General features: G+C 38.3%; 2 protein-coding genes across 3 annotated transcripts in view; one reads left to right on the plus strand and one right to left on the minus strand.

The window, feature by feature from the left end:
* The first annotated feature begins 116 nt into the window (after positions 1-116).
* LOC119910907 (dehydrogenase/reductase SDR family member 13-like) lies at positions 117-6,833 on the plus strand. Its single transcript, XM_038729756.1, has 5 exons — positions 117-999; positions 2,726-2,844; positions 3,298-3,421; positions 4,733-5,059; positions 5,888-6,833. Exons 1-5 carry the CDS (start codon positions 870-872, stop codon positions 6,148-6,150), a joined length of 963 nt encoding a protein of 320 aa, XP_038585684.1. The 5' UTR covers positions 117-869; the 3' UTR covers positions 6,151-6,833.
* Positions 6,834-17,303: 10,470 nt separating this feature from the next.
* LOC119910384 (carnitine O-acetyltransferase-like) overlaps positions 17,304-19,109 on the minus strand; it is a 41,616-nt gene continuing 39,810 nt past the window's right edge. For both annotated transcript variants that reach the window (XM_038728984.1, XM_038728983.1), the window contains one exon: positions 17,304-18,556. In XM_038728984.1, coding sequence (XP_038584912.1) covers positions 18,332-18,556 — 225 coding nt within the window. In that variant the 3' untranslated portion in view covers positions 17,304-18,331. The remainder of the gene's footprint in view (positions 18,557-19,109) is intronic.

Consider the following 19,109-nt stretch of genomic DNA (forward strand, 5'->3'; position numbering starts at 1 on the left):
ATCTTTTTAGATAAACAGATGTTGACAAAGTTTGACTTTAGGGACCTAATTGGTAGTTGGTAAAAGGTAATAAATTGCAATATATCTCAATATATTTAAAATCGCAATAAAATCGAATCGCAACATAAATATCGTGATAATATCGTATCGTGGGGCCTCTGGTGATTCCCACTCCTATATGTTACTAACTGGGAGAACATTTATAGAAGCCCCAAATTACTGTTTTTGTCAAGGAAGTCTTGTGGCTTTGAGAGAGCGATATATAAAACATAAGAGACTGCAAAGAAGGGCATACACACAATTTAAAGGCCTACCTGACCTTAAAAATACTTTACAGCACTGTAATACCACTGTAATAGGCTTACTGTGTAAGGCCACAAGGTGGTGCTGCAGTTGACCTTCAACCTCTCAACCTTTGAGACATTTGCATGTCTTTATGTAACTACATTGTATAGGAGGGAAACTTAATGTAACACTACATGTTACATTAAGTTACATTGAGTCAACATGTAGCGGCTGCCAGAAATCCCTCTGCAAAGTTTTACTAGTACTCCCCCCCCATCCAATTGACAAAACTTGCCGGTTTTCCTAATAGTGAAATACCAGCCTGTCTGTTGTAATCTGATCTCTCCAGCACAGCTTTGGTGCAAGAAGCTGAAGGGAGAAACTGTTTACTTTGAATTGGATTAACAGTCAGAGGAGAGAGCGATTGGCTGTCAGGGGAGAAAAGGGCGTGGAGCTTCTGCTACAGCAGATAAGCTGTTGCATAAAGGCAGGAAAAGGAGTCCACACACACACTGCAGCTGCTCACATGTAAACAGCTGCACTTTTTGTTCACCGAGTGTCTGTAATTTGGTGTATTAGTCAGGATGATGCTGGAGCTGCTGCTGTTCGGAGTTGTGTTAGTCGGAGGTTATTTTCTTCTTCACATGACTTTTCTCAAGTTGCCCAGATGTAAATCTACTGCAAAGTTACATGGGAAAACTGCCATTGTCACTGGTGAGTTCACAGGCTGCAGGCCAAGCTGCCTTTATGGGGTAATAACACTTAAAGGGTGTGTGCCATCCTTTTAAAGTTGTAGCTAATGTGTTTATTAATGTTTAATAAAAAAATTTCTGACAAATTTTGGATTGATGGATTTAAAAGATGCCTTTGGCTAGTGTTTATCCTTTCAGTTTGGTACAAATGCTGTTATGAATGTAGTAATCCATGAATAAATGCTTAGAAAGTTGTTAAAAAGTGGATTTGGGACCTGCTCAGGGATGTGATCCAATGGCCCATCAGTCTAAGGACTTTTTCACAACCTGGCAACCAAAAACCTTTGTGCTTAGCTTTAGTAAATTATTTATAAACCATGAATAAGATCATCCCTTGTGTGTACCTTTTTAAAGTGGGGTCTGGAGACCCCCAGAGGTCCGTGAGGAGGTTCCAGGGAGTCCGCAGCAAAAAGGGGAATAGTTTATTTTCCCTATTATTCCATCCATAAGTAACACAATGACAGAATGTACGACTATTTTGGTCATGGGTTTCACATGGGTTTTCTGTAATAAAACATATAATAGCAAAAATGCAATCAGATGGGGGCCCTGGGACAACCTCTGCCTTATTAGATAGTGGTATCCACTATGTATAAAGTGATATTAGACCCAGAATGAATCTCTGTATATAATAACAATAAAAATTTTCCTCTGTAACATTGAAAGATGGCTGTAAAACGCCTCACAGAAAAAATGTGTTAGTTATAACAGATTCCAATGGAGACCAGTTTGTTTTCATGGTGGGACAAAGGATCAGGAACCTGTACAGAAACGTCTCCTCTTATGTCTAAACACAATGTTCAGTCAGCTTTAAGTCTAAATGAAGTTTGACACTAAATGGATGTGTTTTGCGTGTCACCAGCTGGATTCAAGAACATTTAATGTGGGAGTTTAGATAACATAATTTCAAATGGAAATGTTCCAACAACTACAGCTCCCATGAGCATGTGTCTGTAAGGGGGGGATGGGTCAAGCAAACGCAGGACTTTCACTCAGGAGATCAAGTCCCATGTGTAAGAAAGTTAAGATTGAATTTTTAAGTTAAATTAGGTGACTTAGGTGAGTAGGACCTATGAGCAGCACCCTGCGATGGACTGGAGACCTGTCCAGGTTGTACCCCGCCTTTCGCCTGATGTAAGCTGGGATTGGCTCCAGCCCCCCGCGACCCTGTACGCAGGATAAGCGGTTGACGATGGATGGATGGATGGATGCACTATGAGCAGGATGCACACTTCGTCTACTACGTCTGATGTTTTCACATCACAGATGATGATGAAAGGCATTCAAACTTGAATCTAAAACATGAGACTAACTAAGAAACAGAAAGGAACAAAAAGTCAAATCTTCATACTGAACAGCCTAATCCAGTGTATATATAAAATATATAAAGTGGATAGTAACTTTGGAAAACCACAAGCCACAGTGACTGGGGAGCAAAAAAGTAATGTCAAGCCCTGTCTGCACATAAAACAATAAAATTACTTTAATGAAAGCAAGGGCAACAAAATATAGTAGCAATATAATTAAACAAATGTCATAATATCACAATAGTCTTTGAGATATTTCAGTTTGGACCAAACAGGTAGACTGACTGACAGACTTACCTTTGTCATCTGTAGAGCAACGTTATTAAAAAAAATAGCTAATAAAAAAAAAACACTCTCCATGCTCCTATCATTCCTCTCCAGGAGCAAACACCGGCATCGGTAAGACCACAGCGATGGACCTGGCCAGGAGGGGCGCGAGGGTGATCATGGCCTGCAGAGACAGAAAGCGAGCTGAGGCCGCAATCCAGGAAATCGTCCAAGTAAAGACAAAAAAACAGTTTCTGACTGCAGAGGTCACAGCTCAAATTTACAAGGAATATACTCCATTTGTTTAGACTTATGTTCAGTTATGATCATCACTCAGTAAAAAAACCTTTTTCCCCATAAATTGTTAGTGTGACTTTTCCACAGATACATCTGGTGGACCTCAGGGCTGCATCCTAGGTCCTCTTCTCTTCTGCATGCATATACATATGTTACCCAAAGCTGATTACATTCACAAATATTGGGGTAATTTTTATTGTTATGCTGATGATGAGCAGTTATTTGTGCCAATTTAATCTGCCCATGTATCTATATCAGCTTTATAAATATCTCCTGACATGATCAAATCTGTAAAACCATCTAGTGATTGAATAGAGCAGGGACTGCTGGAAACTTTCCTGTAAGTGTTCAAAGTTTTCTAACTCTCTCCTTGTTTTCCTTGTGATCAGGAGACGGGGAACAGCCAGGTGATCTTCTTGCAGCTCGACCTGGCCAGTCTGAAGTCTGTTCGCTCCTTTGCTGACAACTTCCTCCAGTCTGAGTCCAGGCTGGATCTGCTCATCAACAACGCTGGTCAGCCTCTGTCCTTTTAGTTAATGTGCGGTAGATCAGTGGTTTCCAACCTTTTCTATCCCCCACAGCCCAGTGAAATTAACTAATTTACGCTTTCATTGACACCACCTGTCATTGTTTAAAATGTGTTGATTTGAATCGATTCCATTTAAAACTGGAGGTCATTTTACTCTACTGATTATGTAAAAATAGATTTTTGTTACAGTGTTTTTGTTACGGTCAGCCAAAACGCTGAAATGGGACACAAGGGTTTTGGGCCCAAATTCAGACACAGGAGTGCAGGCGGTAAAATTGTAAAGTTTATTAGAACAAACTAGTGAAAATTTACAGGTGACTTGGTAGTCAAACTAAACAAAATCCATACAATGAGAAATCTCTAAATCCACAAACTGACAAAGTAAGTCCAAACAACATGGGGGAAACCAAGGAAATAATCCAGAGACAGGAGATATCGGATAAGACACTGGTATGAAACAGTCATGAACCGAACTGTGATGAACAATGAAGCAGCAATGAGTGACAGACAGACAACAACTTAAATACACAGGTGGAGTCAGCGTGCACATACACAGGAAGTAAAACCAAGGGGGTAAGTGAGAGTTTGAACAGTGAATCCGACCAAAGCCTGCATGGAGAGAAAAAAATCATGAGCCTGCGACATCCTGTCACACATGAGAGATGTAACCATATTGTTTAGAAGTTCTCAGCAACCCTAAAATATCAGTGACTATGTCTGCAATTGAGTCTTGTAGGTGGTGCAATTAAAAAGTCACAATCCGAGTGAGACAAACACACTGAGCCAAAATAATTTTTGTTCGCGCAAAATGGTGCAACCATGCAGCTACCAGAATTACGGTGTTTCTGCTGTTACTCATTAAACCCTGGTGCCAACAGGAAGTAGCCATGTAGTAGTATTACATAGGACCAAAATTGGCTTTACTGCTCTCCATTCAAAACCGTGGAGTGGCTTCGTCAAATAATTATACTGTCTAGGAATAAAACAAGACAATAGGGGCACATAAACTCTAAAGTAAAACAGGAAATGTGAAACACAAACACCAACCATCCCAGAACTATGACACACAGTTCAACTGTCAATATTGAGGTTGGTTTGGTCAAGTTTGCGTTCTACTTTGAGTAGCAGAAGCTGGATATTTCAACCATTTTTCTCTTTCTTTTAGCTACCTGTTTAGACGTCACTCGCTCTCTTAACTGGTGTTCATGCACTCTCAAAATTTATGGAAGTAATGACAAAATAACTGATCATTTCTAAGCCCTAAGTGTAAGTTTATTATGATTTTCTGTCTTCAGGTCTGATAACCAGTGGAAAGACGGAGGATGGCTTCGGGATGATCTTTGGCGTCAATCACCTGGGTCACTTCCTGTTGACAGTGTTGCTCCTGGACCGGCTGAAGGCGAACGGGCCGAGCCGTGTGGTGACCGTGGCCTCCAAAGCATACGAGATGGGGAAGGTGGATTTTAACCTTTTGACGACTCAGAAAGAGTTAGGTATCGGCAACGGCGACTATCAGCTCTTCCAGAGGTATTGCCACAGCAAACTGTGCAACGTCCTCTTCACCTACGAGCTCGCCAAGCGGCTGCAGGGCACTGAGGTCACCTGCTACAGCCTCCATCCTGGTCAGTAGACATCAGCCTGGCTCGTTTAAAATCATTGCTGAGGCCTTTACAAATCTAATGTTTGCGTCCAGCATTTTATGTGAAGGTTTAATTATGAGATACTAAATTCTACTAAAGTCAACTTGTCTCATACATTTGACTTGCTCTTTAATATTATCAGATAGTAAAAAATTACTATCTGATAATATTAATGAAGTATGTTATAACGTTTACATATTATGCAATACCTTTTTCTTATTTGCCTACAAATCTGACTTGTTATCTAATCAGCTGTCCTGTTATTTTAATTTTTTATTAAATAAAAATGGTTGACTTAGAAATTCATATTTTGACTTTGTAGCTAGACATTGTTACTTAGTTCCTCTTAACTCTGACTTTATATATTTGTAATTTTTTACAAAAGTACTTTGAGAGCTCTGCTCATGTGGCACACCTTTGGCTGTCAGTCTGTGATGTGCTTGTGTTTTGGCTACCTGTAGCATTTTATATTTGGGAGCTGACTCTAGAGAAAATATGACTTTTCTGTTTTCACTTATGCCCAAAATTAACAAACTTGTATTTAATTTAAAATTTTAGCAATAATTTTTTTTTCTGACAAATAGCTTTCCATATAAATTAAAAGTATTAATTACTATGTTCAATTTTGAACTTAGTATCTCATTATTTTAACGTAATGTGTATTTGTATAAAACAGGCATTTCAAATTAGCTAAAGCTATAAATGCTGAAAATAAATAAATACAATGTAAAAATCACAAAAAAATGTATATTTTTTTGTGATTTGTTACATTTAATCTATATTCTGTTTTTTTTTTTTTTTTTCATCCAGGGGCCATAAAGACAGAGATCGGTCGTTACTCTGGTTTCTGGTGGAAACTTATCATGACACCCATCATCTTCCTTTTCTTCGTGGATGCTGACTCCGGAGCTCAGACCACGCTCCACTGTGCCCTGGAGGAAGGCATCGAGCACCTCAGCGGCCACTACTTCACCCAGTGTGCGCCGCTGTTGAACATCGAGTCGAAGGCGAGAGACGACGCTGTGGCCAAGAAGCTGTGGGAGCTCAGTGAGAGTTTCTGCGGTCTGTCCTAAAACCAAACCTGAAATCTAAGCTTTTTTTTTCCCCTTCCCCATCGCAGAGTAAACTCTGTATTTTCCTATAATCATGAGACACTAAGTAATGAACTGATGGAGCCATAAAAATCACTCAGTGAAAATATCAGAGCTTGAACATTATTCTCAATATAATATTTTTTCTTCCAGTTGTTTTTGAATTGTTTATGATCTAATTGGATTTTTGTTATTTGAGTCTGTGTATGAGTTGCTAACTGACCCCAAACACAAGTAACATCACTCTGCAGGATAACATACTGCACATCTCTTTGTCTGTGGAAGATGTATTTATATATTGTGTAAAAGCAATGCTCACTTCTCTATTTTGTCACCTTATGAAATGTTCAAGCTCAGTTTGTATCAAAGGAAGGATTACAAATTAAATGCATTTCTACATTATTGGGTTTGGATTATGTCAGAAGTGAAAACAACATATTTAAAGGGGGAACAATTTTCCAACATTTATGAATATAAAAAACATGCAGTCAACAGAGGGTTTATTTTGAATGTTTTGACAGGAAGTTCAGTGTTAGCCTCTCCCCTGGGGTTCAAGGTAAATCAGTTTTTAAGATAAGATGAAACTTTTTTTATGTATCCCCCGTGGGAGAAGTCAGTGATTCTCAGGTGGATCAGGCGCTGTAATAAACCATATATCACCTGTTGCTGGTCAGTGTGGTTCTGGGAGTTTACATCATCCTCACACTGACTCTCCAAAAGATCCAAATGTTAAAGAAACGCAGCGATGGCCGGGAAGTCTGTCATCATCACAGGTGAGACTGTCTGTAGGAAACAAGATATTTAGACATTTTAGGCTAAGAAATATTACGATTGATCTCGAAAACGTTTCTTTGTGATTGCTAGGAGTTGATTTGCATTTCTGGAAAAGATGTGAAAGGTGAAGCAGGTGAAGGAGTATGATTGATGAACAAAACAATCTCATCACTGATTTACAACAGTGGTTATATTTCAATTTTTGGATTCAAATTATTGCTAGTGTCAATTCAGTAGTCACTGGATATTGTTGGATATAGACTATGTACAAAATTCAACCATAATTATGTAGCAGCTTATGAAGCCTTATTTAAGTTTTATTGCTAGGCCAACTCTAGTGGCGGAAGAAGTCAGGTGACTATAAACTATAAATAAAACAAAAATAGCAACTAAGCCAATGTAAGCAGGTGATGGATTAGATAAAGGACCTTCACTCAGGTTCGAGTCCACGTATGAAATAAAGTTAAATTTGACATGTTTTAAATGAAATAACATTATGTAGAGGACTTACGTCATGTGACTTACGTAATGTACTTAAATGAATCCTAACCACAATGTTTTACTAAACTGACTGTTTTACAACATTTACCACGTATTAAACATCAATTGACCTGCTGCTGGAATGGTACGTGCCAACATGTCATTTGGAAACGGTCCTAAACATCGTTTTGGGACAAATGACAACCTATTTTGATGTTTAGGTATGAGGACGTGTTGACTAAATACTACGCCTTTGCTGGTGCTGCCTGCTGAGTGACAAAGCTTAAACACTAAGAGTTAAACCATTAGCAAAGAAATTAAGTTGAGTGTACCGATAGGGGATGAACTCTCAGTTGAAATACAAGGAGTTGAAGTCTAAGTTAAGATGTTATCACTGAAACAAGACCCTGCCTTTATTTTGGACAGACGTCCATATGGGACAGGCCTTTAATTCTTTTTGCACAAAACTACTATGACAGATATAACAGTTATGAATAATATAACAGTTTATTTATTTCAAACAGAATAATACTTATGTAAAAATGATCAAATATCAAATACACGTCAGTCATTTGATCTAGCTCTGACAGACAGCTTATGTGCTTTTATTTTGAAGGCAGCAACCTAAAACAACATCATGGTGCAGGATGAGAGAAGTTAGCTGACAGAGAGCGATGGACTTCACATGAAGGATTCACAACTTGGATACATTTTTCTGAAAAGCTGTTTTGATTCTTTTGATGGGTGGACCCTTACAAACTAAAGGAATATAAATAATCAAGGACACATTCAGACTTAAGGAGCACTTCAAAGTTAACTTGTCAGCACTTTTCCCCCCTTTTACTCTCTTGTAGCCATGCAGGTTACACCGGCAAATCTAGAAGAATTAGACTTTGGGTCTTGTTGTTTCCGTTAAAAGAACTTAACAGTGGCATTGTGGAGAATCCAACCGATCTAACGATGTTCAGCATGTCCATATTGACATTGATCATACGTTTAAACATTAATATTTGTAGCCATCTAAGCAGCTTCAAAGCAGCTTGGAAGCAGCTAAAGCGGCGACCCCGCCGCGTTTAAGATGTTTTAGACATCCAAAGAACTTCTATAAAAACCAGACCAAGCCACTCTGCTATTAATTGAAGTTTTACGGTAATTTCATAAAAACACTTCAATATTAACATACATTTTTACAATAATTTCTAGATTTAAAAGGGACAACTGTTTATAGTAAGGCTTCTTTGCACTGATAATAAACTGGACCTACACTGAACTAAAGTGTTGAGTGGCGCTGTAAATGATACTCACCATGTTAGTGCTCTTTTTGTGTGCTTTGAGAGCTTTCTCCAATAAATCAACTTCCTTTGAGTTGCTATAGCTTTGGATAAAAGCTAAATCAATAAATGTTATCAGACTAATCCATAAAAATTACACCATCACCTGTGCCATATACTGAACTGAGATCAAGTAGAATCAAAAACATATCATTAATGATAAAACATATGATTTATAAAGCACCAAGCTGACAGATTTGTGCCTGATTTTATCTGAGACGTTTATCTGGTTGTAAATAATTATTATTGATTGTAAAGTGTAAATAGTGTGTTAATACATCTACAATGCTGCATCTGTTCTTTTATATTCCTAGTGTTGCTATGTTGACCTAAATTTCCCCTACATGGGATTAATCAAGTAATATCTTATCTTATAAAGCACTTTACATAAGGTAAAAATATTATATAAAAACACATTAAAATGTATAACTCTGCATTATTGTCACATTAAAAGCAGTTCTTAAACTGTGAGTTTTGATTAGTGATTTGATTACTGCAGTGACTTTGAGGAAGGCTGTTTCTGTGCTTTGCTGTGGGCAGATACTGTATTGAAATGGTTCGAACAGGTCAGTGAAGATGGGGTGGGCTAATGAGGTGGGAGGCGACTGTAGTATCAGGTCAACTACTGAGGTAGGAACCTAGTATTTTGAGAACGTGGGTGACAACAGCCAGTTTGAGTGTTCGGGGGGAGTGAACAAGAGGTGAAGGAGCTACTACTGTAAAGGCAGTTTCGGGAAGGTTATAGATCCGTGATTCTTCATAAAAGAGATCAACTTTAAGTAGCGAGCTCAATACATAGTGTTACATAAGACAAGAGTTGCACTAACCTAATACTCGGCCGCAGCCGTAACAGTAGTTTTTCGGTTCATCAGACCTGTTTTTTGGGGTCATCAAAGGCCTTGACAAAGGTAGCTGATGCTCTTGAGGTTGAATTCAAATAAGCTAGACGGCCAAGTCTGAACGTACGCAGAGAGACAGGTTCTATTATTGGAGAGCACCGCTGGTACATCCTAACAAAGAAACGGAAGAAATGTTTTCAGTAAACTTTGTGTCCCATCATAGTTGTGTGGCTTTCAACATAACAGTTTGAGTTTTTTCACTCAGAATTTAGAGACAGAACTGTCATAGTGAACCTACACTTTGTTAATATAATTATGAGTAATAACACTTAGAAGTATTAATGTCATAAGCACTTGTTCAGGGCACCACCTAAAATTAGCTGTCCGCCCAAGGCTTTTGGGACTCCTTGGGTATAGCTTAATATTTACAACAATTATTGCTAGTGATCAGTTAGTTAAATCAATCAGTCTCACATCTGAGGGTGAGGAGATCAAGGTAAATATTTATTTCTAACTAGAGTGAACACACGTGAGGTTAAATATATCTAGAAATAAAACAACAATGATTAAACAATCAGAATGCAATCAATGGGGAATAGAACAGGAGTCATAGGGTTCAATGTAAATTCAGTTTGGCTATTGTGGAAAGAATATGACCAAGGTTGCAAGGAAAATGTATCGACGCAAGTTCTAAGGTGATAACTGAGTTACATTGAGCCTGTTGGTTTCAGGATTAAAGGGACTTGACCACAAAATGTAGAGTTTGTTTGCCTTACTGCTTCGTGTTCTGAAGCCGTCCATTATTACGAAGGCCCACAACCGGCAGCTGGAACTGTGATATGGCCGTTAGCTCTGGCTCGGTTCTGAGTTGATATCCTCTCTGTTAGGGGAGACCGGGTATGGTTGTGACACTTTTTTAGCTACAGTTCTCAAATTTTTATACCCACATATGTTCACTACAAATGGAACCAATTCAATCCTCTAAAAGAATATCACAGACCTCGTGAGCTGATGTCAAATGCATTGTGTTCCCTTATTACAACCTACACCAATAGCAGGGTTGTAATACATGCTAGGGTAAGTTGTAACAATCACACAAAAGAATCAAAAATAGATGCCACACTATATGATAAGCTTCCAAAACAGGTAGTGATATCAAAGAACCATGTATCACTCTTGCTGTAACAGACTTTGTCTGATGACTCTCGTGCATGTACAGTATGTGTATGTAAATTTATCTATAGAATAAACTTACTTAAAAGTATACTTAATAAATACTACTATAATGTTCCTAATTAAAGAACATATCTGTACATCCTTAGGTCTAACTTAAAATAGGTGTATGTGCGTGTGTGTCATTGTGTGTTTATTCTTATTCAGAGTCATAGTCAGTGCTTGAAGTGGGCCGGTATTCACCGGTACGTATACCAGCACTTTTTTTTTGCACACAGGCACTTCTGACAAGCTGCCCATACGCTTTTCTACCCTCTCCACCGGCGGACACTGAGTATGGAAAAGGTCGAGTGACGATACACACGCCAACATTACATTACATTACATTACATTTACTCATTTGGCAGACGTTTTTATCCAAAGCGACTTACATTTGAGGAACAACATACAAGCATCAACAGAGCATCAACTACAGATCTACTAGTAAGTAGTAAGAGCAGAAATAAATACTAGTAAGAGTTCACAGTACATATCACATCAATGGGGTAAATACCTAGGGAAGGAAGTAAGAGTTAACAAAAATACAAGATCATTGTAGGGGATAGAAGAAGAAGTGGAGGTCACTGAGTAATGGAGTGACATGAGTCTTTTGGGCTGATCAAAAACCAGACGCGCTGCTGCGTTCTGAACCATTTGTAAGGGTTTCACCGCACAAGCTGGGAGACCTGCTAGGAGGGCATTGCAATAGTCGATGAACATGTGAATAGGGAGTACTGAATTAATGCTGGTAACCCTGGAGTGCAGGTTTGGTGGGCCCAGGCTGGCTGTTGTGAGGAGATGCGGCTGCAAGTGAGTAGAAGAACAAGAAGAAGAGAGCAAGGTCATGGCTGAACATGACAAACAAAAACACGTTGAGTGTGTCCCACGGTGGGAATCACCTTTTGTGCCTCAAGGTTTTAACTTTAATCTGAAGTAATGTCTTAAAGTCTATTTGCACATGTTTAATCACATATCTTTCCACAATATCAACACTTTTCTTAAATACCATAAACAGTTATACCGTTCTTAGTTTCTAAGCATTAGATCAAGGAAAGGGAAAGTATTGTAGTTAATCATCCGTGAAAAATAGAATTGTTACAGTTAAAACAACACATTTTAAAGTGATCAGTAGCAGATGAACAGAACAGCTTAACTAAATACTTCCAGGATAAGATTGATAGTTACACAGAATTAGAATGAGAATGAGGTTTATTGCCAGGTACATTTTGCCTTGGGATATTGGTGCTTTAGAACATAAATATAGAAATATAAATAAAGATAAAGTAAAGAGATCAAAAATGTACAAGTATACAAAATAATTCTATCTTACTAATGGAGAAAAAAAGAATGCAAAAATTATACAGGAGAAGAAAAAGCAATGTGCAAAAATTCACAGTAAGCATAAAAGACACAGATCAAGTTGAGCAGGGTCACACAGAAAAATATAGGAAGGGCTGGGCCACTCACTAGAGGTGTATATTAAGTATTTTGCCTCACTGCTAGTGTATTCAATTAAGTAATATCAGTCAAATATAAATCATGCTCGATAATTGAATATGCTTATCAACTTTCCATTAATTGGTTTTATTTTTATGTTACAAAAATGGCTGGCAGTTCATTCTCAAAACAGCAGTCTCAGATTGCTTCCTAGTCATGATGACGATCCCCCTTCACAGCCCTGCAGTGGGAAAAATAAGGGGAAAATATTAATGTTAGAAAACTTTAATTGACTGAATTTATTAACTAATTGGGCTTAAAAATGCATGATTATTTTTTTAACTCACCTATAACAACGTTGCACTTGCAGTGATGCTGCGCTTTGGACTCAAGGATGGCTGACAGGTCAGGATTAACTTTGGTAGTTGAGACGCAAAGGACATCACTGAGATGGCTGTCGGTCATTTTGGTTCTCAGTCTGCTTTTGTTTAGAGTTAACAGAGAAAATGTTTGTTCACGTATGTTGAACCAAACAGACTCTCATCATGTCATCTCAGTCATTCTTTTTGTGTGACTTCTCATCAGAGGAAACTGGGCCTTTTCCAAGCTCTGGTAGAAGTTGGGTAGGGAGAGGAGCTGATGTTGATTCTTCAAAGAATAATCACACTGCATTTCGATAAGTTCCATCTGCAGACTCTCTTTCACTTCTACATCTAGGGTGATATCAGCTAAATTGGGCCACTTTTTGGTAAATCGTTTGAGACAATAATACCATATATGCCTTTTCCATGTGTTTTAATAATTAATAATGACTGTTTTTGATAATTTTGTGTTGAAATTATGTAATAAAATATAATTATTTAGGGCCTACAGTTCTTGAAACATCCGCTGTGCCAACTTTTTTTGCATGAGCAGTTTCAGGTAAAATGGACCAGCTGTTTCAGGTACAATGAGCCAGTTGCTTATACAGCCACATAACATTTAAACTGCATTAAACAAACAAATGTGGAATTAAAAAAGTCCACTTTGGAACAGCATAGATCAGTAAACTGATGTCAGTGGTGTGTGTGTGTGAACAACACATTTAGAACGAAATGTGCACATTACAATAATTCACATTCAAATGAAACCATCGTCATCACAGATACCATTCTCTTCACCTCAGCTCTCATGAAACCAGGCAGAACATGGATCACATTTTACCCATTCCTCAGTAGCCTCAGGGTCATTTGGGTCACCATAGTGGGTGTTGCAGACTTTGCAAGGTGATTTGCTTCTCTTTACCTGCTTTTTTCCCCCTCTTTTTGGTTGATTGCTGCCTGGGTACTTGCTGGCTTGCTTGGCTGGTTGCTTGCTGGATGACTTTTTGTTTTAATATATTCAATGTGTTGCTCACTTGTGAAGTTGTATGATGGTGGCTTCACTCTCTTTCTGATGGCCCTCTCTTTGCGGCACTGAGATCAAGTCAGTGAATGTGACCAATCTCACAGACTGAACAGCCTATGTTATTGCAAGAAATAGAATAATTATTTGGTGTACATTTTATATGATTAGGGACTAAATTGTGTGTATGTGTGTGTGTGACACAGATGATGGCCCATTTTACCTCAGTGGGTTATGGTAAATTGTGCCGCCAAGAAAAACGTGTAAAATATGTTCATATACCAAACTAACTACATTATTTGTGATTGATGCCATCAAGACAGATATTATGCACAGTTTTTTATATGCACGTTTGTTTTTTTTATAGATTTATCATCCTTATAATAGTTTAGTTAGATTTGGTATGCCAGGCTACTTACCATGCAGCTTTCTGGTGTAGTCTTGATTTGAATTATTCCCGAGAACAGCTTGATTTCTTTCTCAATGTCAGAAAAATCTTGGAAGCGGCAACTAAATTCTGTGATGAGAGATGTGATCACGGACACAAACTTCCCCTTTTTAGCTGAAAGGTCGGCCTTTGGAAAAGCACATTTGATTTCGAACAAAGTGGGGAAGTACGCAACATTGAAGCTGCGTAGTTGTTCTTGGCTCTTGGCTCATGTTCGGTGCATTAAGATGATCAATAATTTCATTTGACACAGCTTCAAACATGTCCTTACCCGTTCTTGTGCTCTTTAGGCTCCTAAGATCAAACAGCTCCTCCATAATGCAAAAGTTCTCATCAACTCCCCGCAAAAAAAATTTACAGCTGCGACTTTAATGAGGCACTGTTTTATGAAGTCGCCATCTGAGAAAGGTTTCCCATGCCGGGAAATGAGTTACCTCGCAGCTGGCCATTGTGCCATTTTTTTGTATTTTGTTAGCACGGGAAAAATACTGTTGTTGAGCTAGCAGGCGAGCTCTCTTTTACTTAACTTTCTCCTCTCGCTCGGCATCAGTGTAGGATGTGTGTCTGATGTTTGGTTTCATAGTGTTGGTGTACATTATATTCTTTAATCACTACAACGGTTTCATTGCAAATCAAAGAGACACATTTCCCCTTGACTTCTATGAAGAAATGTTCATTATGTAGCAGACAATTAGACAATTAGCCCCAGAGCTGCAAAGCAAAACGCATCAGTCCTGCTGCAAATTCCACTCCGAGTCCAATACTGCATATTTCTGTGGTTTGGAGAAAAGAAGACAAGAGAGATAAGCAGTTAACACGCTTAATACAGAGTGCTCAGACCCTGAGATAATTTCTGAAGAGGTTCACAAATTTTATGCAGACTTGTACTCCTCCAGAGAAGATGCTACTGCCCTCTTTGAGATTTAAAAAAAAACATTTCTACAATCAGTACAGAATTTTTAGAGTTGTGTGAGTCCGAAATTGAAATGTGGAAATGCTCTCAATTAAAAATTATTCTATGAAGATATTAAAGAACTATTATTTTTTGCTATCCGAGAATGCTTTACTAATACGACATTAACGCCTACTATGAAACAAGGGATTTGTAATTTAGTGATCTAAATAGTTCTGTATCATTGCCTTTAGGCACGTGTAAACGATTTGACATGAAGAGAAGAATCCGTCAAGGTTGCCCAGCTTCTCCCTTGCTTTTCATTTTGGTTGCAGAGATGTTAGCATTATGTTTAAGAACAGTGATGAAGTACAACGGTTGAATGTTTTGGGAAGCTCATTGATTATTAGTCAATTAGTGGACGATACTACCCTCTTCCTAAAAATGCTGCACAAATTCCAAAAGCCTTCTCTTTATCTCTTTTTTTTCAAAAGCCTCAGGTATTTACTTACATTTTAATAAATGCATGAATTGACGGCACTCCATGATCACCCATGATTTAGTTTACCTATATTTATTCAGGGAGCTTCACTGAGAGCAACCTCTCATTTGCAGGGAGGCCCTGATCACATTCACACTGTTACACATTCACATCTGGAAGCTGCCCAGTACAACCGCAGCATGGTCTGCTCTCCACTTAGGGCTTATGCCTTGCTCAAGGGCACCTCAGTGCTTGGTTTACTTTCCACACCCAGATTTTATCCTACCGACTGAACCGGCGGCCTCCCGGTCACAAGCTCGCTTCTCTAACCTTTGGGCCACCACTGCCCACCTTTAACATCTATTCAAGGTATACCAGTTATGAATGACGTCAAATATCTGGGGATTACCATGTCTAAGGATCTTGGCAATAGAGAGAAAAGATCATATTCAGATAATATTCTGAAAAAGAGTAAAATGATTTTGAATACATGGCTGCAGAGGGATTTTTCTATATTCTATATACATCTAAAATGGAAGCCATAACAAAAAACTTATTTACCCAGCTTATTCAGTGGCAATCCCTGATAATGTAATTAAAACAATCAACCAGATTATTTTTAATTTTATATGGAGAAACAAGCCTCACTATATTAGAAAAGATGTTAAGTCTTGGGAAGAGGGTGGGTTGAATGCAATTGACTTTGATCCTATAAATAGTACTTTAAAGCTAAAATGATTACAAAGATTTATAAATCAGAATGAAACAATTTGGTTTAGTTTACCTTTTAATTTCTATGGACTTCGGGGGTGTAGAATTTCTGTTGAAATGTGATTTTGAAATTAGTAAGCTGCCAATAAGGTTAACTGTATTTCACCAGCAAGTCGTCCATTATTGGAAACTGATCTATAAACATAACTTTCCCCCTCATAACTCACCAATTTGGAACAATCAGTGTATTCTGATAAAGAAAAAGTCTTTAAAAACTGGATTGAATAGGGAATATGCTCTATTCAACATCTGATGGATCACAGAGGTAACCTGCTGGAGTATGATGAGTTTAGGCATAAATACAGCTCTAAATTATTTTGAGATTCGCTGTAACATAGTAGCCTGACTATACCAGCCTTGACTTATAGTAGTTAGATTGGGTTTTATAATGGAGGACAGAAAACTGGAATGTTTATGCAACAACCTGATAATTCTATAGAAATATTTTTTACACAAACGTAAATTCTTAAAAAACACCCCACATTTCACTGTTTTTCTGAAAGAGCTGTCTCTCTACTTAGATTCAATGAAGCAATGAAGATAGTTAATTCCAAGAAGGTTATATTACTTTATATACTTTTGTCAGATTTGTCATTTAATTGGACCCCAACCAGAGATTAATATATATATATATTGTGTAAATCGGCAAGTACGGGGTTCACTTACAGCCTTACAGGGGTCAGTTTAGCCTAGTGGCAGAAACTACACTGCCCATTGGTGGACATTACTGGTAACTGCGAGGAGTGATGTGTCCATGTTTACACCCTAATTCCAATAAAACCAAACTGGAAATAACTACTTTCAACAATTACTAAGATCAACCCAGGGTGGGTTAAGTGGGCATTTACAGTTGCTGATGTGCATTTATCTGAATTACTTACACCTGGCTTGACATAGCAGCTCCTCCTGAGCCTGGTTTGGCCTTCGTGAAACGGATAAAGCCAGGATGCACTGATCCCACTAGGTCAAGCCTAGCTTTATCTCTTATCCTGGATTTCTAAATTCTGCTTTTGTGAAACAGCCCTCTGAGGGTGGCGCAAGAGGAAACACCATGGTACATGAAAATAAAAGAATTCAACATCTTGGACATATGAATGTCCTCAGTATATTTAATGGCAAGCTGTTTATGATATTATCGGTTTCTTGTGTGTACAGGAATAAGTAAGAAATAATTTAAAGAATATAGTGTAGTGTGTCATGAAGAGAAGCAGTGCGCAAACATCTTTGCTCCTTATGATGGCATTTATATGCTTCATCAAGGTTTTAACCCTTTATCACAACAATAACACACTCTTAGAGCAAAGCCTCAAATACCAATTTTTTGACTGAACATGAAAACATAGCCTAAGTAGACAACAAACATACATAGTTTAAATGCTAGTGAAGGAGTGAGGGAATAAAAATGAGTTGGGAAGCAGCAGGTGGTGTACGCAGATTTGGAAAGTATACAGAACATGAGACTATTAAACAGGTTCCCTGCCTGTCTGAACCACTGTGAGACTTTATCTGCGAGATTAGCTCCATAAAGTCTACTTCAGGTTGGGTCAAGTTAGTCAAGCAATAACTTGGCGTTTTGGAAAAAAGTGCTCATTTGCTTGCTGAGAGTTAGATGAGAAGACTGATAACCCTCTCATATCTGTTCGATAAAGATAAGGCTAAAGTCTGCATAGATGAGCTTAAAGCATCCTGACTGGAAACATCACCAACTCCTTAAAGCTAAATAAATGTACAATATTGTATTACATTGGCTGGCCTACCTGCCTGTCCACCTATGCGTGCTCTGCTCATGCACTCACTCTGTATAAAAATGTGTAGTGGCTTTCGTTGCCTACATCAGCTTTAATTCATCCTCAGCACTCCACCATGCTTGTACCTTAGCACGAAGACCCATCAGCATCTCTGAAGCTCCCTTTGTAACGCATTATGTTTGTTTAATCCATACAAAATCAACAACTTGTAGTTTTATGGGGAGCTACGTGCTGGACTAACTCTTCCTTTTGTTTTCTTGTCTTGTACTAAGAAATGAGAGTGGTATGATCTTCTCATCAAACTATCAGCGAAAAAAGAATCAAATCTCCCAAAATATTGAACTACTGCTTTAAGTCTGGATTAGATTCACAGTTTGGCTATTGGTGTTTGTTCCAGCAGGGTCTTCATGTCCAACAGAGCATCCTCCATGGCTTGGATTAGATGTACTGCATTGGTTTCTTTGCAGGTGTTGGTAGCTTCAAAAGTGGACACCATAAGGTAAATGTGATCATTCTTAATACTGTAGTACACCAGGTATGCACTGGGTTGTTCAGGGCCAATACAAGCCAGACAGTCAAACTTGGATATTACCTTGGGAACAGGGACAGAAGTGAGAAAGCAGGGGTTAGTTATTGTTGAAGCACTGTAAGTAAGTAAGTAAACTTTATTAGTATCGCGCTTTTCCAGAGTCATAAAGTGTTTTACAATGACACACAAAGGCCCATCTCTCCTTATTTCCATCTGTTATTCATCCATCGTCAACCGCTTATCCTGCAAACCCAGCTGACCCTGGGCAAAAGGCGGGGTACACCCTGGACAGGTCCCAAATAGATCACAGGGCCCATCTGTTATTATCAAATTATTTATTTAAATATATTGAGTCATTTATATATTTAATACATACATTTATTACCTCAATTCTTTATTTTAGGATTTATTTATTAGCCATATTTATTTATTAATGTATTTATTTGAATTCAGCAGTCAGTTACAGTCTGCAGTGACCATGCACCAATCACAGAGAGATGCAACAGTAGCTAACAGAGTGCAGTCAGTAACAAACAAACTGCAACAGGCTGTGAGCAAAACTAAACCAGCATTTCTTCCTGCATGTAGCCTGAATATTTTAACAGCTTGTTTGTTG

The sequence above is a fragment of the Micropterus salmoides genome, unplaced genomic scaffold, assembly GCF_014851395.1.
Source record: "Micropterus salmoides isolate LMB-PRFRI ecotype aquatic unplaced genomic scaffold, ASM1485139v1 Ms_hic_scaffold_19, whole genome shotgun sequence".
Lineage (NCBI taxonomy): Eukaryota > Metazoa > Chordata > Actinopteri > Centrarchiformes > Centrarchidae > Micropterus > Micropterus salmoides.